The sequence below is a fragment of the Heterocephalus glaber genome, unplaced genomic scaffold (assembly GCF_053883595.1).
Source record: "Heterocephalus glaber isolate CG9 unplaced genomic scaffold, H.glaber_assembly_v1.0 deba00000122, whole genome shotgun sequence".
NCBI classification, from domain to species: Eukaryota; Metazoa; Chordata; class Mammalia; order Rodentia; family Bathyergidae; genus Heterocephalus; species Heterocephalus glaber.
In genome coordinates this window covers 76,350,614-76,377,463 of record NW_028258138.1, presented here as the reverse complement: position 1 = coordinate 76,377,463, position 26,850 = coordinate 76,350,614, and the positions used below count along the sequence as shown (strand labels likewise).

The following is a 26,850-nucleotide window of genomic DNA, read 5'->3' as shown; positions in this document are numbered from 1 at the left end:
GGTATTTTCCCAAAAGAATTAAAAGAATCATGCCACAGCGAGATATGTGCAACCATGTTTATAGTGGCACAGTTTGTAATAGCTAAAGCTTGGAAACAGCCCAAGTGCCCATCAACTGGAAACTGGATAAAGAAGATGTGTCTTTTTTATAAAATGGAGTACTACTCAGCCATAAAGAATGAGAAATTAGAGTCATTTATAGCTAAATGGATGCATATTGAGGCCATACTCTTAAGTGAAATAAATAAGACACACGTGTAAATAGTGAATAGTTTTTCTAGTGTGTGAAACTGAGAGTGTAAATAAGGACTAAAAGGATTAATAACTAATAAATGATACTTTGAAATTGGAAAAGGTCCAAAGGGGTAGGGGTGGTGGGAGGGGAAGGGGAAAGGAAAGAATGGAAAGGAAAAAGTATGAGAAAAGAAAAAAAAATGGAAATGAAGTATGTAAATAGGGAAGGATTTAGGGGTGAAGGGTGCACAGGTAATGGGGAAAAAATAAGAACCAAGATACATCATGTATAGGTACAAGCACCCAAAGATAAATGTAAATGTATTGTATACCTAAAATGTACCAATAAAAGAATTTAAGAAAAAAACCCATAACCTATAAATTTTACTATATAAGGTTTATCTTATCATTGTTTTGTCTCCTTAGAGAAAACATTTTTTAATATTCAAATGACTGGGGTATTTATTATTGGACTGTTTATACCATTGTTATTATTAACATCTTGTTTTCTCAAATTATGATGAAAGGCTATAGAGAAGCATATCCCATAGTGGTAAATAGCTTGATTCAGAAGGCTGGGATTTAAATACCTGCCTTGTCTTTTTTCTGGGTGTATGACCTCAAACCAGATATTTAACCTAAGGTTCTATTTTTTCATTTGTAAAATTGAGGCAACAGTATCCACCTCAGACGGTTGTCCTGAAATTATAAAGATAATATATGTAAAGCCTTTAGGACACTGTAAACATTCAACAACCTTAGTTACAGGTTTATGGATTTGTTTGTTTTAGAGTTTATTTTGTTTTTGTGCAGTACTGGGGATTTAACTCAGGTCCTTTTCACTGAGCTACATCCTCGGCTCTTTTTTTTTATTTAGACAGGCCCTCACTTTGTTTTCAGTAAGCACAAAGTTCAATGTTGCACGAGATGCTATTTGTTATGGTTTGGATCTTAAATATCTCCCAAAGGTTCATATATTAAAGGTTTGTTCCCAGCCTATGGTTATACTGTACTGGGAGGTGGTGGAATCTTTAGGTGGTAGGACCTGTGCTTGCTTCAGCACCACATTACTAAAATAAGATCTGGGGCCTAGTGGAAGGAAGTTATGTCTCTGGGAGTGTGCCTTGAAGGGAATACTGAAGCTACAGCCCTTGCCTCCTTTTCTCTTTTTACTTCCTGGCAGGCATGAAGTGAACAGCCTCCTCAACCATACACTACTCACCATGATGTTCAGCCTCATTACATGCCCAAAGGCAGTGGGGCCAAGTGGCCATGGACTGAAACCTTTGAAACCATTAGCCAAAATAAATTCATCCTCCTTTTAAGTTTATTTCCTCATGTATTTTGTCACAGTGATGGAAAGCTAACACACTATTGACTCCCAACTCCATGTCCCTGTAGCTCCATTGGAGTTTGCTTGTTGACAGTTCCCTTCAAGCATCTGTGCATCTCTCTGATTCTCTCCCTGAAGGTGCCCTGAGGGGAGTTCAGTAGTGTTTGGGATCTAAAACCCTCAGAGAAAATTCTCAACCAGTAAGAAACAGGAGACAAGTCATACACATACTCCAGCTCTGCTGTCTCTTGAAAGCTCAAAACTAAGATGCATTCTACATGTTCCTCAGAGAACCCCCAGAGGCACTGAGCTTCAGTCACCCACAGAAGAAACCCACTCTATGCACTCTGAGTGGGCTTTTCCCTCTTCTTGTCTCACTGTTCCCATTTCTCCTCTTGGGTTTCTGGACATTATCTCCTACATAAACATCATACTGTACATCAAGACCTTGCCTCAGACTCTTCTTTCTGGAGAAACAGAAACACAGATGTATATGTATTAGATTACTCAAGGAATTGTATTGTTCACATTTTCTAAAGCAGTAATTCTTAAATCTCATTCATATTATGATTAATGGGAGAGAAATACATCAAAATTTCTGGGAATTGTGAATTAAAACACAAATCCAGATTTAGTAAGGAAATGTTTATGTGGAAGGATTATTGTAAGGGTACGGGGAGGGACTGTTGTAATAGTGAGAGAAGGGTTATTGCAATAGCAAGAACTCTATATTAAAAGATAAACTTAGGTTCCCTTTTGAATAAAACAAGAACAAGTGGGGATTTATGGCCAAGGTGCTGGGTGATAGTCAATGGAAGGAAAATTACTACAAGGAAACATCAGGGATGAGGAGAATTCTAAAAACTGACCCAGCAGGATTTTTGCCAAAGACTTCCACAGTGAGCAGATATCCAGGATAGTGAGATATCAAGGGTGGTGGATTCTGGCTAAACTGGCTCAGTAGGATTTTTGCTAAAACAAAACATAACAAAACACCAGAATAAGCAAGCCAAAGACAGAGCTCACGGTCTGGACATTAAAGGTCTTAGAAGATCCTTATGACAGGTAGGTCAGCAGAAACTCTGACACCCCAGATATCCCTATAATCCCCAACAGTAAGGCAGCCAACTTTCCTGACAAGTCCTGAAAACAACTGACACCCAAAGACCAGATTACCTAATACTACTCCCTCCCATGAAAGCCACTTTTGGGGATGGGTTATTGTACTAGAGCAGAACACTCAGTAGAAGCCCTGATGCTAGTATCTCTCCAGGGGAAGATGGGAACAGTGGGAAACACTGAATATCTGTCTGCTTATCCTGGCCTAGGAATTTTCCTTTCCTCAGTAAAGTCTGCTCCTTAGCCTATGCTTGCAAAACCAGTGGCAACCACAAAAGGCCCCCTCTGGTAGGTCAAATCCTCCTCCAATTTTAGTAAACCACCAGATTTGCAAATGAATTGTTACTTGGTCTTTGGCACCATTCACTTTCTCAAAGTTGACATGGTTTAAAAAATCCGTTTGTTGCCCAAGGAGTAGTATACCTTAGTAAGATTCAGAATGCATATCTTTCATAAACTGGAAAAAAGGTGAGATCTAAAGGGTAGGTGGGAAAGGAAAACAAGCATTGGCACTCTGCTGCAGGCCAAGTTCTTAGGCGAATACGCTGTGAGGAAAAATTGGGGGGGATTCTGAAAATTTAGTTCCTTAAAACTACTGTAAGACTGAGGGCCTTACCAAATGCTCTGAGGAGCTGACTGCAGAGAAGAACAACTGGGAGGGAATACACCAGACAAGTTGGAAAAGTAAAACAGACCTTTATTAGTCTGGCCAGACGGCACCCTCCAAGCAACAGGCTTAGAGAGGGTCCTGAGCTCAGGGGGTTGGAAGGTTTTATAGGGGCTGCAGGGATGCTTAGCAAGCAGAACTACAGAAGCTGAATTCTGAATTCTTTGCGGTTAGGGGGCGGGGGGGGGGGGTTGCAGATGTTCTTTACTTAGCAAACAAGATGTTCCTTACACAGAAACAATGGTACATTCCATGGTGTCTTAACAGATAAAACAAGTACATTCCAGGAACTGTGTCCTGTAGTGAACCCGAAACCCACAGGGACAAGATGGAGGGCCTGTAACAAGATGGCATTACTTGTGCTAAGTCTCATCTGGGTCTTACACTACCACTCCCCTGAACCACTAAAATATCTTTTAAAAAAAAAAAAAAAAATCTCACTTTTTAAAAAACCACGTAAATCCAGTTGGAGCTGCCTTTTGTCTTCACTCATAGCTGCTGTTGCTTCAGGGCTGAAGCAGGGCTTGGAGAAGATTGGACAGTTCTTCCTTTGCTGGTGCTTTGCAACCTGGAACTAACAGACAACTGAACCTGGCATTTTATCTTCTAGGGCTTTCTTGGGTTCTCCTTGGAGCTGGATCTCTGTGAATCTCTCCAGCTGCAACTCTCCTGAAGAGGATTACACACTCTGCTCCCTTGTACCCTTCAGCTCTGGGTCATAATGATGCACTCAGTCTTTGGTAATTAGGGTCCCTTCATTCTCCCAACTAATATTCTTGAGTGAGACTTTCTCCCATGTGTTTCATATCCATCTGGTCTTCAGAAAGACCTCACCAAACCTTTACCAAAAAAGAAAAGAGAAAACCTCTGGGAGTACAATCTGTTCCCAGCACTCTTGTATTTCTACCACCAAAGTAATTACTGAAGTTGGCCCATTTCTTGCCCTGTAGATCTGAGTTCTACTCAACTGTTCACTTATTGAGCTCTCAGGATGGTATCACTAAAGCCCTACCTCATTATATTTGGGATCTGAGAACATATTCTGTTGGGGAAGAAGAAATGAAGTTCAGAACACAGCTTATTTCCAAAGAAATATTTCTTCTTAGACTCTGGCATTTTTAGTATCCTTGAGCCTGCTAAATGCCTTGGAACCTATTTTTAGAGATATTTCCTTCGTTAATCTGTTTATGTATCTTACACTTATTTGGAATTGCTTATTAATCATATTTCCACCTTAGGTCAAACTGAGAGGAAATAGCTCATTTCATACCATTCTTTCACCTACCTATGCATGGCAGTATCATTCAGTCCATGGGTGCAAGTCTATAGATCTATTAATAACTACAGTACTTTAGTCTGTCCTAGTCATTTGCTTCAACAATGCTTCAATAAATATTCTTTTCCTGTGTTCTAAGTTAAGTGTATATCTACAGGATGAATTTTGAGAAAAGGAACTGCTACCTCACTCTCCAAAGAGATTATATTGATCCCCCACCTCATGTATAAAATGGTGGTTTTGAAGTTGCTGGCTTCTGAACTGGGTTCTGGTGAGTGTATGGACGCCATGTCTGGCTGAGAAGGTGGCAAGAAGAAGCCCCTGAAACAGTCCAAGAAACAGGCCAAGGAGTTGGACAAGGAAGACAGAGCATTCAAACAGAAGCAGAAAGAGAAGAAACTTGAGGAGCTAAAAAAGAAGGCCATGGGAAGGGGCCCCCTGGCCACAGGTAGAATTAAGAAATCTGGCAAAAAATAAATTGTTCCTTGTGCCTAAGATGATGGTGATCCTTGATTCCATTATTATTCAAATATCTGGATTCCCTGCCATAACATCTTTTGACACCTATAACTAGAATGAAGTGTGTTCTTGGAGTCTGTTGTACATTTATTTTTTTTTTTTGAAGAGTCTTTTTAATTAAGATACATCCAGTAAAAAATTGTGCATTGTACGAAAACTTTTCACAAACACATACAATTGAAATTACCCTTCGGAAATAAATGTATTTCTTTGAAAAATGTAATTACAATTTTATATTTTTCAAAGTTAATAGAATTATACTTAGGAAAGGTACTGCTAACTCATAGCATTAAATGAAAATGGTTCACCTTCTTTGTAAAAGTGATTTAGAGAACCATACGAATGTTGCGTGAAACTTTTTCTTTCGGAATTCTTTTTTTTTTTGGTACCAGAGATAGAACTCAGGTCCTTGAGCTTTCAAGGCAGGCGGTGGAACCACTGAGCTAAATCCCCAGCCCTGTTGTACATTTAACAAGACTTTGTTAAAAGAAAAAAAGAGAGAGAGAGAGAAAGAAAGAAAATAAAATAAAATAGTGGTTTTTCCACATATCTGAACATAGTACCTTATTAAACTTTTGGATCTTTTCCAATCTGTAGGTGGAAAATTATTTCCATTTAAATACTTATTTTTTTCATAATAAATGAGATCACACACATTTTCATACATTTTAAGCCATTTATTTTCTTTTTCCCAGAGATGTTTGTGCATGTCCTTTGCTCATTTTTGTGTGTGTGTGTAGTACCAGGGATCAAACTCGGGACCTTGCGCTTGCGAGAATGGCAGCGGAACAACTGAGCTAAATCCCTGGCCCCCTTTGCTCATTTTTTTCTATTACGTTTTTTGGTAGTTTTCATATCAGCTTGTAAGCGCTCTTTGTATTGTTAAGGAAATTGGCCCTTTGTCCTGTGTGTTGCAAATGTATTTTCCCATAACGGGCAGGGGCAACCTTGAAGAGGAGGTTCAAGACAAGTATAGTACAACTCAGCGGGTTCAGAATGCAGCTGCATTTAGTACCACGTCTCAGTCTCCAGCTTTCAGATGTGACTGAGTCCTTACCTTCTCATTCACAACAGCTCAGCAATGAAGATGTAATTGAAGTGCAAGAAAAAGGGTACCTTAGACAGTCACCATGGAAACTGCCCCTCCCACAGCATTTACCATCCAAAGGCTTCTGCAGGCATTCATGTACAACAAATTAGCAAAAGAAAGATTTCCAGAAGCACAACCTAATTTTAAATGCAGTTTGAAGGTGCTTAAGAGGCAGAAAGAATGCCTGTGGCTTCTTTAGGGAGATTACTAGCGAAAGAATTGTCTGCACTTCCAGCTCCCATGGCAGGATAATTTGTTGAGCCATTAGAGTATATTTTGTTTTTGCTGTAATTTTCCTTCCTTCCTCATCTTCTGTTGATGGTTGCTGGTTCATAGTGCTTGCTGGTCACAGGAGTGGTTTATTTTGCTAGGCATAAAGCAGAAGCTCCTTAAAGATAGTCTCATCTTTTAGTGAAAGTCCAATCTTACCAGAGAAGTTGTTAGGAATCTGGGTGGGGTGGGGAAGCTGGGTACAACTCAATTCTCTTTAGAGGCCACAGGAGGATTCAGTGAAAGCAGGAAAGGTTCTGCAAGGAGTGAAGAATTGTGAATACCACTGAAAATATCCATGTTGGTGGCAGAACATGAGCAATGATGTCCAGCATTCTTTAGGAGGCTGGTGGTAGTCACTGAGATTCCCAGCTCTATAAATCCCACTACTAATGGAAGAAAAGGCAAGTGTCCTATCATTTCTAAGGGATATTTCTAAGACACTGGGCATCTTAACCATAACCACTGTGGCCTAAGGATCGTCAGTGTTTCCCAATATTTGATTCTGGTATGTATGAGTGACCTTATGGTAGATTAGGGTGGCCAGGGGAATATTAACAATATATTGATGATGAATTTTCCATCATTTTGATTCTCTGGGAGCTCAAAATTATATTTAACTTTTTAATATGACACCTAATTTGACACATTAGTTTGTGGAGCAAAATTAACATCTACTACATTTCTTTACACTAGTATTTTAGGAAGCTCAACCAATTCAGCTCCAGTACAAAAATTCCACCACAAAAGAGCACATCTGTGACAAAATTTTTATACTGTTTCTATTTTTCCCCGATTAGTTAATACAGTCATTTATCCCTTGGTATTCTTGGAGGATTGCTTCCAAGACTCCCTTGGATACCAAAATTCTCAGATGCTCAAGTCCCTTGTATAAAATGGCATAGTATTTGCATAAAACCTATGCACATCCTCTCATATACCATATACTTTAAATCAATTCTGTATTACTGATCATGCACAAGATGTAAATTATGTAGTTGTTATAGTATATTCTTTTTTTATATATATTATATTCTTTATACTATATGGTTTATACTGTATTCTTTATACTATACTATATTGTTTAGGGAATAATGACAAGAAAGAAAACTGTACATGTTCAGACCGGGTGCAATTATTTTTTCAAATATTTACGATCTGAGACTGACTGAATCCATGGATATGAAACCCACTAATACACAAGGCCAACTATAATTACAAATACATAAATTTCACTTTATTTACATTTATTTTCATAAGTTATGGCATTTTATGGGAGAAAACAGGTTTCTCGAACAGGTACTTTGGTTATGACTTTTTATTAGGGGGAAATAAGTATTAAGCATTTTAAGGTCTGACTTGCCACATTAAAGCCAATGAATTCCAAAATCAGGGATGGCCTAGATGCTTCTCTACTGCCCTCCAGTGGGAAAGCTAGAGAGAGGCAGAAGCACTTCTAGAATGGAAAATGAACTGGTTTGACTCTAATATCAGCATGCAAAAAAAATAGAGATAAAAGAACTGAAGGTTGCCGGGAGTGGTGGTGTATGCTTTTAATCCCAGCACTCAGGAGGTGGAGGCAGGATTGCTGTGGCTACACAGTGAGTTCAAGGCCAGCTTGAACAAGATGGCGAGAGCCTGTCTCAAAAAACAAAACAAAACAAAAGAACTAAGGGCTATTTTCTTCCCAATGTTTTCAGAAATAAGTGAACTTTTGAACAATAAGTTACTCAGCACTATGAATTATCACTTGGAAAGGAAAATGTAAAGACTATTTAAAATAGGTCTTTTTGACAAGATAAAAAACTGCATACAACCTTTGGCATAAATATCTTCACAGTTGAGTCTATTTAATTACACAACCTTTACTTCTGCATAATTATTTAATGATGATCTTGTAAGTCTATTATGTATCATGATACATTATTTCTTACCAGAAGATCACTAAAGAGTTATAAGAAAATTATGCAATTTCCCAATTTCTCCATGAATCTGATTGATATCTATGATAGGCTTGCATTAAAAAGTTTATTTGGCACTTCTGCTGTACCTAAATAAGTTTTAAAATGACATGCTTTTAAAAATCCATCTTTAAGGGCCGGGGATTTATCTCAGTGGTTCTGCTGCTTGCCTTGCAAGTGCGAGGTCCTAAGTTCGATTCCCCCGTAACAGAAAACAAAACAAAACAAAAAAATCCATCTTTAAAGTATACAAATTTCTATATTAATCACTAAGAGATAGTGGTGATCGCAAACCAAGGATCTACATAATTTTGTGGTTTTTTTGGTTTTGGTTTTGGTTTTTTTTTTTTTTTGGTACTGGGGATCGAACTCGGGTCCTTGCACTTGCGCAGCAGGTGGCGAAACCAGTGAGCTAAATCCCTGGCCCCTAATTTTGTGTTTTTAAATAAAATTTCAAAATATATTAATTCCTCTTTTAAGAAAAAACACAAAAACATTCACGTTTTCCCTTTGGCGAACCAGACAGTAAGTCTAGAGGAGGCATGTATAACCCACAGCCTGTATGTGTTAGCCCACATGTAGCTCCACAAGATACTAAACTTTTAACATCATTATGTAATTTTTAAGGCTTCTGTTCATGATTCTGTTAGGCAGTGCTCCAGCAGGGGCCTGTGTTGGCCACACTGGGACTGTATAGGAGAATGCACAGTGCTGTCCTAACCCTAACTCCACTTCCTGTGCCCACCACAGTCAGTCAAATAGAAACTCACACATATCAGACATTACATGTGCTTGTGCAACTTGATCAGTAAAACACAGGATTCCCAGTAAAAGCATTTCAACTTTCCTTCAGGTGTGCGTGCCTGTGAAGACAAGTGTTTATTGTTATTAAGCAGATACATGTTTTCTTATTTATTAAACTTAGGCTTATGTTATTTTAATAGCAAACATTTTAAAAGAAAGCTTTGTAACTTGTACACATTAACTATGTTTTATATATAGCCAAGGTAACACAAAAAGTTGATACTTTCATTGTTTGGCAAATAGATTGAACACGGGGTCAGAAATACAAGCACCAAGTCAATCTGTGAAAAAGCCTGAATGTGTTGCAAGCTTCTTCCAGGCTATGAGAGCAAGACGAAGAATGATAGAGGAAATTTCAAGCTGATCTGAAAGCTTTTTAAAGTGATAGAGGCTACATTATCTAAAAAGTCTGAGACAATCTGTCCTAGGAAATTACAACACTTTGGCAATATTTCCAGGGCAAGGTGATAATTAAAAATAATACCTTAAATATACAGAATATTTCCTACTATTGTTATCAAGTAGTGTTAACATTCCCCCATTTAACTTTATAAGATCCATATGATAGGTAATATACTCTTTTACAAATAAACTGAAGATGAGAGAAGTCATTAACTTACTCAATTAACTGGCAAAGGGACAGACCAACCTGTAGAACAAAATTTAATAAGTAAAAACATAGTTTAGAAGCAAAAACGTTCTAGAAGTCTTACTTTTTGAACTTACTGCATTTCTATTTAATATGTATGTAGCATTTTTTAGGATGTTAAACTTTCATGTGTAATAAATATATTGTCCAGGAATGCTTAAAAAATTTTAAGCCTCAAAGAAAACAGAGCTACCATGTGGTTAGTATTTTGCGTGAAAAGCTTTATTTCTGTTAAGACGAGGGTCTCAGGGAAATGATGTGAATTCCCAAACACAAAGCCTGACTTAGGACTTGAACGCACTCCGTGTGAATAACTTCAAAAGCCATGGCACATGGCCATTACTAAGCATTGACTGGGACTTGAAGAGGTTTTACCCACTCATGACAGTACCTATACCTGACAGGCATAGAAACGAGAATGGAAATCCTCCACAAAGGATGTCATACTTTTTAGCTTGCGTGGGAGTCTCGGCCTAAGTCTCAAATGCTGAAAACAAGCATTATCAATTTTTTCAATGCTTGCTTTCTGAAGACTTGGGGAGGTGCTAGGTAAGCAGCACAAGCCCCAGATTTAAGGTCACCCACATGGAACCAGATTAGGGCTGTTCCCTCAGCTCTGAAGAGTTACCCTACCTCCATTAGCTTTATACACCCCCTACGGTCTTGTTTACAGGAGAACCACCTTGCCACGGGCCACACCAACAAACCGCACCTGGTAAGCACACTACTTATCCAACTTCAACTCCACCACCCGCCCTGGGCCAAACAGGAAAGGGCGGGACATCCGTCCGGGGCGAGCCTCTTCCGGAAGTGACGTAGGAGTGTCAACATGCAAGATGGCGGCCCATCACCGGCAGAACACGGCTGGGCGGAGGAAAGTGCAGGTATGGTAGCCCAGCTCCTCGGCCTTCTGGACGCTGCTAGTAGCTCAGGGGCCACCTCCGGAGGACCGATACGTAAGGCTAAGGCCAGCTAGGGGTGCGGCTTGGGGCGGGTGCGGCGGGGCGCGGCCAGCGGCGAGGGGTGGGGCCGCGGCGCTTAAGGCTTGAGGTAGGAGCGGGGGGCGGACCCGTGGTCCCTGGGGACCCAGCCTGGACCCTCGCGAGCCGTATTCCGGAACCGCGCGGTTGCTCATAGCCACAGTCCTATAGGAATGGGTTTTTCGAGTCAGGAAAAGCTCGTTCTTCGCTTACCTGCCTCCCCTTTCTTTCTCCAAAGCGTCTGCCCTCGCGGGGTCGAGCGGAGGCCTCTGGGCGCTTCTAGCCAGGTGGGCGGCTGAAGAGGTGGTGGGCCCTGCGGGGTCGTGGCGAGGCGGTGCTGCCGGGTTACCGCGGAGTATTTCGCACGTGGGAGCGCCCCCCCCCCGCGCCGCTGCCGCCTTCTCTGTGCCAGTGAAGTGGGAGCGACGTGGGAGTGTGTTCGTGTTCATAGGGAAAAATCACTGTTATCACTATTGTGGAATTGAGTTTCATCTTCACCATTAGTTCATCTTCAGTGTGCATTCTTGAATCTTTCTCTTTTCTATAATTTATTATCCGTGGGTAAAGAATTATCTAACCATACCTTGTGTGTTTAATGCCTTCGTGAATTCAGTTTGTTTGGAGTACGTTTTGGTATTATTGCTACCTTTTACTTTTGTGATGTAGGGAGTAAAAGCCTGTTACAGGTGTTTGCTTGCAGGTTTATTGTGTGTAGGAGTACTGAGGTGGATTTATTCGTTAAAGACGTTTACCAGCTACCTAGGTTGACTCCCAAAGGGGGAAAGCATTGAGGGGGCGTAGGAGTCAGTGGCATCCAAGCTTTCACTATGAAACACGGTGTTATATGTAGTTCTACAGATTGAAAATCAATGTTTTTGTAGGTAGTGAGCACGAAAGATGTTTCAGTAAGGAAATCCCAGGAAAAGCTTTGTAGACCATAAAGTCTAAACAGTTCTTGTCTTTTATTGATCTCATTGATCAGTACAATGGCCTAAGTGTTCACTAGATGTTTGTTGAAGTGAGTGACATTAATAATCTAAACTAGCTTTCCCTATTAGGTGATTTTTAAGTGCATTGCATTGTCGCAAGATTCAAGTAATCACAACATCCAACCCAGAAGGTGAGAAAGTCTCAGAACTAAAATGTAACATAAAATTGTAATTTAGTTGATTCTAGGCTGGGCATGGTGGCATATGCCTGTAATCCCAGCATTCAGGAAGTTGAGGCTGGAAAATCACTGCAAGTTCAAGGCCATCCTGAACTACGTACCGACTCCCTGCCCCACCCTCAAAATAAATTGTATTCTAGACATTAGGGGGTTAAGGATTAGGCCTCTCAGTTTGTTGCATTAAGATTTAAAAGTAGGAGTAGGGCAGGATAGGAAAGGTGAAAACTAATTGCAGCAAAATGCAGAAAAACCGAGTATTTTAATAAGTTTTATGTGAGCTGGAGCATGTAGAATGAGGAAGGTTATAATTCCACTCCTCACTGGTCAAAGTACAAAACTAGAGTTTAATGTTCTTCAGTAGCAATTGACCAGAGACTGTTTCCCATTAAGAACATTTGAAAGAGCTGAGATTAGCCTACTGAAGAGAAGACTGAAGGAACTTACAGAATTTGTCCCAAAGGCATAGAAGCAATGTTTGAAGCCTTGGGGATGGATTTTGTCTCAAACTTCATTGTGGGTAGAAATCTTTAAACTAGTGCATAGTTGTTGCAATAAGAAACCACAAACAATTCAAAAGTATAAATTATGGTAGTTCTTGGGCCAGGGATGTAGCTCAGCCACACAGCGCTAGGCCCTGAGTTCGATTGCTGGTACCTAAATAAATAAATAAATGTTGTTCTCTACATTTCCAAGGGAGCTATTATGGCCAGTGTGATATAATCCTAGACCGGGGTTTCTCAGCCTGTGCTAGTGAGTGAATTAGACTGGCTATTTTCCTTTTATGTGGATGAAGGGGCTGTATAATGCACTGTAAATTTAGTATCACCCCTGGCTTCCACTCATTACATGTAGTAGCACCTCCCCAGATGTAACAACCAAAAATGTCTCCAGACATTTTCGAATATCCCTTTGGGGCAAAATTGCTGCAGATTGAGAACCACTTTCTGCACCTCTTGGTGTTGTGAGCCTGATTTAATGATTTTTCCCTTTTTATTGGTATATGTTTGCAAATTATAATACATTTTTCGGGCTGGGGATTTAGCTCACTGGTTCCACTGCCTGCCTTGCAAGCTCAAGGACCCAAGTTCAATCCCCGGTACCAAAAATAAAAAAAAAATAAAAAAATACATTTTTCATGGGGAATTGGTTCATATACATATTACATCTTGATCCTTTTAATTTCCTTCTCTGTTTTCCTCCCTCCTGTGGAGCCATAGTATTTACTTGGTCTTGCTTTGCCAAATTTTTGAATTAACATTTCCTTTGATCCCCCAATATCTCACTTAAAGACTTATTATATCTACAAAAGTACATGTGTATTATCTGTCTTTTTTTTTTTTTTCTTTTGGAACCAGGGATTGAACTCGGGTCCTTCTGCTTGCGAGGCAGGCTGTGGAACCACTGAGCCAAATCTCCAGCCCTATATTATCTGTTTTATGCCAGAGTGTTGATTATAAGAGTGTTGCTATTGTGGAAAATAAATGTCCATCATTAGCTAAACGTCTGCAATAGTCAGACAAGTTATGATGCAGTCATGTAGTGGATTGATTTACTGTTGTTAAAAAGATAAACTAAATCTGTATAATTAACAAAGAAATATATCTGTAAGTCAGAAAAGCAAGTCAGTACAACATGGTCCATGCCACAAAGAAATGATGCCTTTAAAAAGTCTGAAAGAATGTCAACAGTGATTATCCCTTCGGGATTAGAATATGGTTGGGTGGTTGGTTGGCTGTTTTTGAAGTACTAGGGATGGAACCCAAGGCTTTTGCACTGAGCTGCATCCCCAACCCCCTTTTTGTACTGTGCTTTAAGCAATTTATTTGTTTAATGCCATGTACTCTGTTCTTTTTTTTTTTTTTTGATATGTCATTTCCCTTGGATCTTCAAGCCAGTATAAGTTATTTCTTAAGTATTTGGCCATTTGGCCTGCACAGTACCTCACATCTTTCACCAAGAAAAACACTGAAGAGTAAAGATCTGACACAACTAACTACATACAATGAGAATCTGTTCCAAGTATTCTTTTCTCTAAAGTAAGGACACCACACACCTGTTTGATTAAGAAAACTATCCGTACAATTCAGGATGGGTTTTTTAATTTTAAGCAGTGCCTAGAAAACCTTAGCCATTAATTAGAAGCTGAATGGCAGGAGCTACACTCCTAATTATGCAATTCAGGCTCCTTCCATTGGTTCTCACAAAGTTTGCTTATGTATTTTTTTAACTTTTTACTTTAATCTTAGAATGTTTGGGGAATTCTTTGCATTTTGGAAAAAGTATATATAGATGCTTGGTGGACTAAATATATTTTGCCTCTTGTCTGTGTCTGAGGCCAGAAGACAGTAGCCCTGAATTCTGTTGTAAATTTATAGGTCAGAAAGAATCCTTGAGACTTTTAATATTGCTAAATAATCAGTGGAGATTATATATTAATTATAGAGATAAAAATGAGTACATGTCCTGTGATCTTCAGTTTCTAAGGAAACAGGAAGAGGCTTGGGGGGGGGATGAATTTGTGATTATTAGAAACATGATCAATCAAATGTGTGAGTTCAGATATATGATGCAGCTTTTTTCTTGGTAATCAAGGTATCATCCCAGGTCTTGTCACTCCTTGGCAGTCCCATCGTGTTAGGATTTTGCCAGAACCTGAGTCTGTTGATAGGCTCTCTTTGCTTTCATCTTTCCTCCTAGTATAGCCTCTTCCTTCACTTGCTTCAGAATTCTTGGGGAAAAATTAGACAGGAATAACTAGTGTTCCTGAATTAGGAACAACATCCATACCCTAGCACTCAGTGATGATTCAAAAATTTAAGTACTTGACCTTCTATAACAGGTTGGAAATGACTCAATATCCATCTTAGCCAGGCTCAGGTAATAATGGACATATATTGACTCATAGAAGAGATGGTACTAATTTCATGCAAGTCCTGATCCAGCAGGCTTACTATGACTGTACTCTAAAAAGTAAAATAAAGGCATCTTTACTGTTAAGCTCCATGTAAGTTGTCTCACATTCTCAAACTCCAGCTTCAGGCCTTCCCTCTTAGTGGCATGGTGGCTACCCCTCTCCCAGACCTCATGTTCATTCACCAAATTATCTAGTATAACAGAGTTTCTTAAACAGATCCTACAAAGTTCTAGGACTTGCTTCCCTTAAGGGAAATATTGAAGGCAGAAGTAGGGAATGAAGAAGAAACAAAATGTCTCTCCTACACTATTTTTCCCTTTCCCTGTGAAATATTTGGTCCTTTCAGAGTTCAGTGTGATCTTTACTCCTGATTCTGAGTCCCCATTCTGGATTAGTTTAATCTTTGAGACTCTTAAAGGAAGCAGAATGATACCAAATCCTGGCTTGTGAAGAAGACCTTGGAAATCAGACATACGTCCAAGCCATATATGTACGATGGGTGATAAAAATGTTCACTGGTAGCATAACGCCTGTGACAATAGGGATCGGCAGACTTTTTCTGCAAAGACCAAATAGTAAATGTTTTAGGTTTTGCAGGCTACTCTCTTGTGTTACAACCATTCAGCTCTGCCTTATAGCCTGAAATCAGCCACATACTTAAATGAGCAAATGTGTCTGTGTTACAGTAAGACTAGTTTACAAAAATGGATTTGAGCTGGATTTGTCTCATGGCAGTTTTTTGCTAACCTCTGGTTTAGAATTCAGACTAGAAGGTATCCTAATTTTATTTACAAGACTGCTTTTTTTTTTTTTTTTTTTTTTTTTGCCTGTTTTTGTTTTTTGAGAGAGTCTTACTGAGTAGTTCAAGCCGGTCTTGAACTCACTATGCAGCCCAGGCCAGCCTTGAATTCTTGGTAATCCTCCTGCCTCAGCCTCCAAAGTGCTGGGATTACAGGCATGTGCCACCATGCACAGCTAAGACTGCTTTTTAAAGTCAACTGATATATAGGTACAGAGTCACAGCCCATGAAATTGGACAGGAGAAACGTGAGAATTACTAACATTTGGCCCGTTTTTCTGGAATGGAGTGAACTAGCCTATTAGCTAGATATAGCCTTACACAGGAGCTGTATAGTTCCATTGATAGAACATTGTAAAACCAGCAAAAGTAATCTATTGTGAAGAAAGTCAGATCTAGATTTCCTGGAACTGGCAAATGCGGATTGACTGGGAAGAGACTGGAGGAACGTTTTAGGTTGATGACAATGTTCTGAATATCTCTGTAGGGGATTGTATTATACTTGTCACAAGCACTTTATCTCTGGTACATTTCACTGTGTAAATTTTACCTGTTAAGAACTAGAAACAAATACAGTAAGTTCCTGACTTACAGGAGAACATTCGTGAGTTGCATTCATTTGTAATCTAACAGAGTGAGCCTCCACAGTACACCTGTGGAAGTTTGCAGCTCGAATGTTCTTAAGTCGGGGACTTACTGTGATTAGTTAATGATGTATAAATGCTCAAGTATTTAGGGAGAAAGGTTATCGAAGATATACACCTTACTTTGAAAGCCATCCAAAAAAAAAATGACTCAGTGGTTGGACAGATGTGTGTTAAAGTGAATAGAAGCTAATCAAAGGATGTATGTGGTGAGTATGTGCTATTTAATTGTAGAATTCTTTCAGTTTATATGTCCAAAATTTTTCATAGTATTGCAAGGAAATAGGCTTTAGAGACTAAAAAACAGTTAGATAATGATGAACAGTGGAGGAGGAGGGGGAAATAAAATGTTTAGTTATGGTGGGCAGAGAAGGCCTTCCTTCAGAAGCTGATGTTTGAATAAGAATCTGAAGGAAATGAGAAAATGAGGAAACGAGATAACCCCAAAGCCATCTGGGGGAGGAACATTCCATCGAGAATATCAAGCACAAAGGTCCTGAGGTGGAAATGTTTGATCTGTTTGGGAGCAATAAAGAGGCCAGTGTAGCTGACCTGCGGGAGTAAAAGAAGAGGACTGCAAGATGAAATCAGATAGATGGTTTTGAGCAGTAGAGCCCTGCAGGTCAAGTAAGTTTTGAGTGACCAGAGAGCAGTTTTCGGCTTGTCAGCAGAGGAATATCATGGTAGTTAGTGTGCCCCTTATCTGCAGCTTACTTTTCACCATTTCAGTTACCCCAGTCAACCACAGTCCAAAAATATTAAATGAAAAGCTCTAGGAAGAAAAAATTCGTAAGTTTTGTTTTGTTTGTGGTACTGGGGTTGAATCCAGGGCCTTCACATTGAGCGACATCCGCAGCCCTTTTTATTTTGAAACAGGGTCTCAAAAAAAATTGCCCAGGCTGGGTTTGAACTTGGGCTCCTCCTGCCTCAGCCTGCCAGTGTGGTGGAATTACAGGCCTGTACCACCATGACTACATACAGTTTGTAAGTTTTAAAGTGTGTGCTGTGCTGGGTGGCGGTGGTGAAATCCCATATTTTCCTGCCTGCTTGGGAAGTAAGTCATCCCTTTGTCAGGTCATCTGCATTGCGTGTGCTCGCCACGCGGTAGTGAGTAGTTGTCTGCATTATCATCTTGATTATCAAATCAGCTGTTGTGTTTTGCATTGCTGGTGTCCAAGTAACTCTTATTTCACTTCAAAATAACCTAAAGCACAAGAGTGATGATGCTGGCTATTCATCTGTGCCAAAGAGAAGCCATGAAGTGCTCCCGTGAGTGAGAAAATGAAAGTACAATATTTTGAAAGAAAGGCCATATTCACATAACTGTTATTACAGACTATTATTATAATTGTGTTATTTTACTGGTCATTATTAGTCTCTTACTATGTGATGCTATCTATGGCTTCAGGACTCTATTGGGAAACTCCTGTACATGCGTTTTAACAGGATTACCCTAGCTGCTGATTTTTTTTAAATCCTGATGCTGTAAGATAGAGGTTCCAACTGAACTGATGAGAAGTTGAGTTCTGGATAAGTCCTGAAGGTAGAGCTAATAAGGCTTGCAGATAAGCAAATCAAGATACCAGATGAACTTTCATCTTGTCCTGAGGCTGTACTCTTGACTCCATCTAAATGAAGTTTTTCTGTGACTTTTTTCACTCAGTTATTGATTCTGTCCCCAGCATCCTCTTTTATCTTTCCTTTACATCCATATCTTCTGCTTGCAAAAGCTTGCTTATATGTTGGAGGAAAAACTTCCCTTGACTTGCTCTCACTTCCAGTCGTGCTGCTCCACTGTATCCTCAGCCCTTAGAACAGTGCCTGGCAACTAGTCGGGACTTAATCAACATTTACTGAAAGAATTAAATTCTAATTTCCTCTTTCTTTCTCTACCCAGATTTATTTCTTTAACAAGTTCTCAATGTGAAATGTCTTAAAACATATCACTGTATGAAGTTTGTCGTAGTGTCTTGTTAATTCTTTAATGACCACATAGAATGAATGTATGGTGACTTATTTAGCCACTTCTTTCTTGAAGATGTTGTTTCTGTTTTTCATCATATTATAATTTACTAAAAAAATTTATGGTAGTTACAAAATACTAAACAAAAACTTTTAAAAAGTAAGCAAAAAGATAGTGTAGAGTGCATAAAACATGAATCAGTTTGAAAGTTTCAACTGCTGGCTTACTGGAGTTCAAAAAAGAACAAAGTTCAAAGAAAGCAGATAGTTATTAATAATGGATTCAAGAAGATTTCTCAGACCTGGAATACCACTGTTACCATGTGATGGGCAGGGATAATCCGGGCCCTTATGGACGGCAAGCAATGAAGTGCAAATGTACACCAAATGGCAAGTGGAAAGCAGCTACATTTATTGAGTATCACAGGAAGTTGTGCCCAGGACAAGTCTGTGCCACACAGAAGAGTGGTGCTGGGGTGACAGGCAAGCAAAAGCACCTCACACAGATACAGCACACTGCAGCAGCAACAGCCCCCACTAAATCAGGCTTTTGGAGTTTAAAGGTTTCAGATAATATCTTACAGCATTCTTTTTTTTCTGTTTTTTTGTTGGTTTTTTTTATCTTACAGCATTCTTAGCTTTAGGGTTGGTGGAGGCTACAGATCTGCTAGGTTTAGTGGTAGATTCCTAGAAGTTTATCTAACATTCTCAAGAACATTAGGCTAGATACAAAAGTTAAGGTAAGTGACTGTTAAAAGGGCCTAAAGTAGCCCAAGATAATGTTGGCTCTTGACCTACAACATTCCGTCTCTACAGTCACACTGTTCTAGTCAGCAAAGTTCAAGCAGTCAGAGAACTTCAGTTCACAAGAGTCTCACCCAACAGTAAGATATTTTTCATTACAGCCTTTTAGTATTATTTGATTTTCATAAATACAGGCAAAAATTCCTGGGATAAAAATTAAATTATAAATTTTTAAAACAAAGTAATATATACCTATTGTAAAACAGACCATACAAAAAGATACCATAACCCATCACTCAGGAATAAACACTGGCAGTTTTATATATATAGCTTTCCACAAGTGTGTATCTCAAAATATGTAATAGTTTGAAACTATTTTATTGCACTAATAAATGTTTAATTTATCAGATGTCTTTCTGTCATGGTGGCACATACACTCTGAGAGGCTGAGGAAGGAAGATTGCATGTTCAAGCCCCAGCCTGGGGAATTTAGCAATTTAGTGAGACCCTCTCTCAAAATTTTTAAAAATTAAGAAACAGTGCTGGAGATGTAGCTTAGTGTAAAGGCCCTGGATGCAATCCCTAGTAGTGCAGAAAAGAAAAGAAAAGAAAAATGTTTCTTCCCATGTCAATCTAGATCTACATCAACATTTTTAATGATCCAACTAGAATATCTTAATTCTTTTACATTTTTATTCACACATCTGTAGTTATCCAGACTGGTTCACTTGTGCCAGTCTTATTTTGCTAAAAATTACTTTCTTGTTTGTTTTGGTTTTGGTTTGGTTTTTTTTTTAAATTTTATTTTATTGGTACATTTTAGGTATACAATATAATGACATTCATCATTGGAAATTTGCACCTTTACATAATCTCTCTTGGTTCTTATTTTTCCCCCTTCCCCTGCCCTCCCTTCAACCCCTCCATCCCTCCCTATTTACAAAGACTTTGTTTCCGTTTTTTCATTTTCTCATATTAATTCCATTCCCTTCTTTTCTTTCCCCTACCCCTCCCAGTTCCCCTTCCCCTTTGCTCCTTTTCTTCCTATTTCACATTATCTATTATACCTTTTAGTCCTCATTTGCACTTTCAATTTCTCACCCTAGAGAAACTTCAGAATTTATACATGTGTGTCCTATTTATTTCACTTAAGAGTATCGCCTCAATGTGCATCCATTTAACTATAAATGTCTCCAATTTCTCATTTTTATGGCTGAGTAGTACTCCATTTTATTAAAAAAAATACATTTTCTTTATCCAGTCCCCAGTTGATGGGTAGTTGGGCTGCTTCCAAGTATTAGCTATTACAAATTGTGCTGCTGTGCACATAGGTGCATGTATATCAATCACTGTGGTATAATTCTTTTAGTTCTTTGGGGAAGATACACAGCAGGGGAATAGGTGGGTCAAATGGGACTTCCAGTCCTAGTATTTGAAGTATCTCCATACTGATTTCCAAAGTGGTTGCACCAGTCTACACTCCCAACAGCAGTGGAGCAGGGTTCCTCTTTCCCCAGAGCCCCACCAGCATTTGTTATTGGTTGATTTCTTGATAGCAGCCATTCTTTCGGGGGTGAGGTGGAATCTCAGTGTTGTTTTCATCTACATCTCTCTAATGACCAGTGATGTTGAACATTTTTTCATGTGTTTATTTGCTATTTCTACTTCTTTGTCTGAGAAATGTGTGTTCATTTCAGATGCCCATTTTTAGATTGGGTCTTTAAATTTAGGAGATCTGATTTTTTTAAGTTCTTTATAGATTCGAGATAGACCTTTGTCTGAGGAACAGCAGGTGAAAATTTTTTCCCACATTGTAGGTTGTCTTTTCACACTGCTGGTGGTTTCTCTTACTGTGCAAAAGCTTTTTAAGAAGAGATCCCACTTGTTGATTGTTTGTGCTAGTTCCCGTGCTACTGAGATTTTGTTCATGAAGTCTTTTCCTATGGCACTGTCTTCAAGAGTTCTACCTAACCTCTGTTCCAGCTGGTTCAGCGTTTCTGTTTTAATATGTAGATCTTTAATCCATTTCGATTTTAGTTTAGTGCATGAAGAGAGGTATAGGTCTAGTTTTAATCTTTGACAAGTTGAAACCCAATTTTTCCAGCACCATATATTAAAGAGGCTATCTTTCCTCCAGTGAAGGTATTTGGCTCCTTTGTCGAAGATGAGATGGGTGAGTGTGTCTGGAGTTGTTTCTACATTGTCTAATCTGTTCCATTGGTCCTCAGGTCTGTTTCTTTGCCAGTACCATGCTGTTTTTATCACAGTAGCTTTGTAGTGTAGTTTCAAGTTGGGGGTTGTAATATCCCCTGCCATGTCTCTGTTGCCTAGAATTGCATTTGCTATTCTGGGTCTCTTCTTGTTCCAAAGGAATTTTTGGATTATTTTCTCAAGGTCCATGAAGTATGCTCCTAGGATTTCAATTGGGATTGCATTGAATCTATATAGCAGTTTTGGAAATATAGCCATTTTCACTATGTTGATCCTTCCCACCCAGGAGCAGAGGATGTCTTTCCATTTTCTGATATCATCTTCAATCTCTCTTTTCAGAGTGCTATAGTTTTCAGAGAAGAGCTCTTTAATTTCTTTTGTTAGGTTGATTCCTAGGTATTTCAGTTTTTTGGATGCTATTGTGGAAGGAATTGTTTGCCCTGTTTCTCTCTCACTGAGTCTGTTGTTCGTGTACAGAAAAGCTATTGATTTTTGTGTGTTGACCTTGTAACCAGCTACTTGATTGAATTTGGTTATTAAGTCAGAAGACTTTTGGTGGAGTTCTTGGGGTCTTCTATATAGAGTATCATGTCATCTGCAAATAATGACAATTTGACTTCTTCATTTCCTATCTTTATTCCTTTTATTTCTTTCTCTTGTCTAATTGCTGTGGCTAATGTTTCCAGAACTATATTGAACAAGAGTGGTGATAGTGGACATCCTTGTCTTGTTCCTGATTTGAGTGTGAAGGATTTCAGTTTTTGACCACTGAGTATGATATTGGCTGTTGGTTTTTCATAGATGGCTTTTATCAGATTGAGATAGAGACCATCTATTCCAATTTTTTGTAGGGTTTTTATCATAAATGCGTGTTAGATTTTGTCCAGTTCTTTTTCTGCATCTATTGAGATGATCATGTGGTTTTTGTCCTTGGCTCTATTGATACAGTGTATTACATTGATTGATTTACATATGTTTAACCATTCCTGCATCCCTGGGATGAATCCCACTTTATTGGGGTGTATGATCTTCTTGATGATGTTCTGCATTCTGTTTGCCAGTATCTTATTAAGGATTTTTGCATCTATGTTCATTAGTGAGATTGGCCTATAGTTCTCTTTTTCAGTTGCGTCTTTCTCTGCTTTGGGGATCAAGGCGATGCTTGTTTCCAGGAGTGAATTTGGGAGTATTGCTTCCCTTTCAATTTCATTGAAGAGTTTAAACAGTAGTGGCAGCAGTTCCTCTCTAAATGTCTTGTAGAATTCAGCAGTGAAGCCATCAGGGCCCGGGCTTTTCTTAGTTGATAAGTTTTTAATTACATTTTCAATTTCATTGGTTGATATTGGGTTGTTCAGAATTTTTAGGTCTTCTTTGTTCAACTTTGGTAATTCATATGTATCTAGGAATCTGTCCATTCTTCTGTGTTTTCCATCTTATTGGCATATAGGTTCTGGAAGTAGGTATTGATGATCCTCTGGATTTCTGCTGGGTCTGTTGTAATTTCACCCTTTTCATTCCTAATTACATGGATTTGGGGCTCTTCTTTCCTTTTTCTGATAAGGTTGGCTAAGGGTTTGTCAATTTTGTTGATTCTTTCCAAGAACCAACTCTTGCTTCATTGATTTTGTATCATTCTCTTAGTCTCCATTGCATTGATTTCTCCTCTGATCTTTATAATTTCCTCCCTTGTATGAGCTTTGAGTTTGTCCTGCTCTTCTTTTTCTAGGAGCTTGAGGTTCAGCATCAGGTTGTTTAATTGGGCTCACTCTGTTTTCCTAATATGTGTATTCACTGCATTGTGTCCCATCGATTCCGATATGTTATATTATTGTCATTTAATGGAAGGAACTGTCTGATTTCTTCTTTAATTTCCTCTGTGACCCATTGGTTGTTCAGAAGTGTGTTATTCAGTTTCCATGTGTTTATGAAATTTTTCCAGTTTCTTTTGCTATGGATCTCCAATTTCATCGCACTATGGTCTGATAATATACAGGGGATAACTTCAGTTCCTTTGCACTTACTTAAACGTGTTCTATGAGTGAGTATGTGGTCTGTTTTGGAGAACAACCCGTGTGCAGCTGAAAAGAATGTGTATTCTGATTTTGTGGGTTGGAACACTCTGTAAACATCTGTTAAGTTCATTTGTTCAAGAGTTCGATTGAGTTCTAGTATTTCATTACTTATTTTTTGTCTAGTTGATCTATCTCTTTGTGACAGTGGGGTGTTGAGGTCCCCCACTACAATTGTATTAGTGCATATATGACTTCATGTCTGTTAGTATTTGTTTTATATAGTTAGGCACACTAGCATTTGGTGCATAGATATTTATGATTGTCATCTCTTCCTCTTGGATTGTTCCCTTTATTAGGTTGTAGTGTCCTTCTTTGTCTCTCTTAATCAGTGTTAGTTTGAAATCCACTTGATCTGCAAAGAGGATAGTTACTCCTGCTTTTTTTCAGGTTCCTGTCACATAGAGTATTGTTTTCCACCCTTTAACTTTCAGTCTATGAGTTTCCTTTTGAATGAAGTGTGTTTCTTGTATGCAGCATATTGTTGGATTTTGCTTCTTGACCCATTCTGCCAGTCTATTTTTTTGATTGGTGAATTGAGACCATTAACATTGATGGTTATAACTGATACATATTGACTATCCTTGTCGTGACTTTTTCTTTTTGTTGGATTCACCCTCTTTGCATTTAATTTCTTGCCATGTCCGATGGATTCATTCTGCTGGGCTTCCTGGGGTTGTGATCCTCGTTGTCTTTTCCTAGGATATTGTCTAAAATTTTTTGGAGCGCTGGTTTGGTATTCATGAAGTTCCTAAGGTGCTCTTTGTCATGAAAGTATCTTCTTTCTCCATCCATTTTGAAAGATAGTTTTTCAGGGTACATCAATCTGGGTTAGAGGCTGTTTTCTTTTTGGGCTTGAAATATGTCACTCCAAGCTTTTCTTGCCTTGATGGTTTGTGTTCAGAAGTCTGCTGTGATTCTGATGGGCTTTCCTTTGTATGTGATTTGTTTCTTTTCTCTAACTGCTTGTAGAACTTTGTTCTTCTGTTGAGTTTCTGGAATCTTAACAATTATATGCCTATGTGTAGTTTTTTTTTTAATCAAGGCTATTTGGAGTCCTGTATGCCTGACTTATCTGTATGTCAAGGTCTTTTCTCTTGCTTGGGAAGTTTTCTGCCATCACTTCTGTGAATAGTGTTTTTATGTCATCTCCACTCTCCTGTTTCTTCCTTGACTCTAATTAGTCTTATGTTATTCTTCTTTGCATCATCTAGCAGCTGCTGGATTGATTTCTCGTGGTCCCTTAAAATTTTAAAGCAATTTTTCTTTTTCTGGTCGGTAATTGCCATCTTTCTTCTATATCTGAAATTCTGTCTTCCCATTGGCTCATTCTGCTGTGTAAACTTTCAGTGGAGTTTTTAATCTCCTGGAAATCTGTTTGCATGTGTTTTATGGATTCCGTTTGTTTCCTGTGTTGAGATTCCATCATGTTCCTCAGCTCCTCTCTGGATTTATTAATCATGTCTTGCACTATGAGCACAATCTCTGGTGTTATGTGAGAAATTATTTCTGATTTCATTTTTTCAAGATCCCCTTTTTTTGCCAGTTCAGGGAATCCAGGTGGTTGAGTATCAGAGTGTTCCATCTCATTTCCCTTTGGGGTTGCTGTAGGTGATTTGGAAGTCTGGTTTTGAGACTTTACGTGTTTTCTCATTTTGAGTTGGGGGCTGCTACCGGTGACATCAGAGCTCACCTCCTCTGGGCTGGGAGCAGTGACCTGGTGGCCCAGTGGTCCAGAACCCTCCTCCTCTGGGCTGGGAGCAGTGCTGTAAATTAGTTTGTAGAGGTTTTAGTCCATAATCAGCTAGCTTCAAGGCAGGAATGGCAAACAGGCATTGCAGAGGAGAAGCAATGTGACACACATAAGGCAGCAAAAGCTGGTTTTGGTTTTTTGAGGCAAAGTCTCTCTATGTAGTTCAGGCTGGTCTTGAACTCACTACATAGACCAGGCTGGCCTTCAACTCAAAGTGATCCTCGTGGCTCAGCCTCAGCCTCCGCCTCCGGAGTACTGGGATTGCAGGTGTGCATCATTATGCTCAACCACTAAAAATTTCTCTCTACCTGGAATGAGAGACCTGAAATTATGTTGTTCTCTCACCCTTGCCAATTGAACCAGTCTCCCAAAATTGGAAATTTCAATTTATATATGCTGCACAGTCTCAGTTAAATGTGTTCCAAATAAGCAGCTTTGGAGCCCTAGAGGAATTGAAAGGGACTGAATTTGACATGAATCCCAGACAAAGAAAGATTAAGAGAAAGCAGACTTGACATTGAAACCAACTAGTTTCCTAATGGCTTTCCCATATGTTTATAACAAATATGTATGCCACCTATATGCCAGACACTATAGTGGGCATAAAGTGATGAGAGGAACAAAACAGACAAATTCCTTTCCCTCTTGGAACCATGCTAATGGAGAAAGTATATAGTGATAAAGGATGAATACGGAGTGTGGTAAGAACTGTGAAATAAGTACGGTGAGGGGTCAAGGGGAATGGATCCAGGAAAGCCTGTCAGAGGACCCATCCCCTAAGGGCTGAGGGTGAGAAAAGTTGAGGGAAGAGTATTCCTGTGGGAGTTGGAAGAATTAGGAATCTTCTTGGCATAGGGAACCGTTAAGTGAGAAGGTCCTCAGATAGGAAGGAGACATCTTTGAGGAACAGAAAAGATTTTGGAGTAAAGATGTTGGTAGAGAAGTATTATAATTTGATTGTTAAAATATCTTTTGAATGGTGGCTGTATTTCCTACTCTTAGGCTCTATGATATATCCTTGTATCCGTATGTTAAATGCTCCTTTAAAAAAAAAATCATAAACTGGTTTGAATAAATGTCAGTTATAGTTACTTGTACCAAAAAAACTGAATTAAGACAACATCCTTATAGATGTTTGTGTATACAGCCCTGGCCTTTTCCAAGGATAAATCCCATTTACCTTTTTTTCAGTTAACGATCACATGGTTGTTTCCACTTTTTGGCTGTTGTGAATAATGCACTTTGGAATATTCTTGTACGTACAAAAGCTTTGACTTGTGTTTGGTCAAATCACCATTGCCTTTGTAAAGATTATCATCTTGTCATGTTAGAATAGCCTTCTTTACCTACAGACTAAATAAATACTTGTCTATCTTAAAAATTATGTTCATGACTTTTATTAAATTTCAACTTTTATTCCATATGAAAATGCATTTTGGTTTAATAGTGGAGAAGGAATATACAGTTTTTCCCAATACATACAATCACTAGATGCTTGCAGATAATTTACTAAATGTCTTTGTTGATCTGAAACACTGTTTATATCAAAATAGAAAATATGTAATGGAAAATGTTTCCAAATTTTGTTTTATTCCTTTCATTTCTTATATCTTCTTCTTACAGACTCCATTGTAATTTCAGTAGCTTCATAATATTGCCTTTTAAGATCTTTAAAATATATCCT

General features: G+C 38.8%; 1 protein-coding gene, 1 long non-coding RNA gene and 1 pseudogene across 3 annotated transcripts in view; 2 read left to right on the top strand and 1 right to left on the bottom strand.

Annotated features, from left to right (window-relative positions):
- The first annotated feature begins 4,917 nt into the window (after positions 1-4,917).
- LOC110350701 (translation machinery-associated protein 7 pseudogene) lies at positions 4,918-5,190 on the top strand (annotated as a pseudogene).
- A 2,408-nt stretch (positions 5,191-7,598) lies between these two features.
- LOC110349601 (uncharacterized) lies at positions 7,599-10,694 on the bottom strand. Of its 2 annotated transcripts, none has more exons than XR_015453190.1 (4): positions 10,635-10,694; positions 9,894-9,922; positions 9,256-9,332; positions 7,599-8,146 (listed from the first exon to the last, which is right to left on the bottom strand). It is a non-coding gene; the product is annotated as an uncharacterized LOC110349601 (long non-coding RNA). The 2 variants fall into 2 exon arrangements; XR_002395670.2 differs by having other exon boundaries at positions 7,600-8,146; positions 9,240-9,332.
- The window catches only part of Wdr48 (WD repeat domain 48), a 50,374-nt gene continuing 34,218 nt past the window's right edge, over positions 10,695-26,850 (top strand). Inside the window, exon 1 of the mRNA XM_004835237.3 lies at positions 10,695-10,806. Within this exon, the coding sequence (XP_004835294.1) occupies positions 10,759-10,806 (48 nt within the window). The 5' untranslated portion in view covers positions 10,695-10,758. The remainder of the gene's footprint in view (positions 10,807-26,850) is intronic.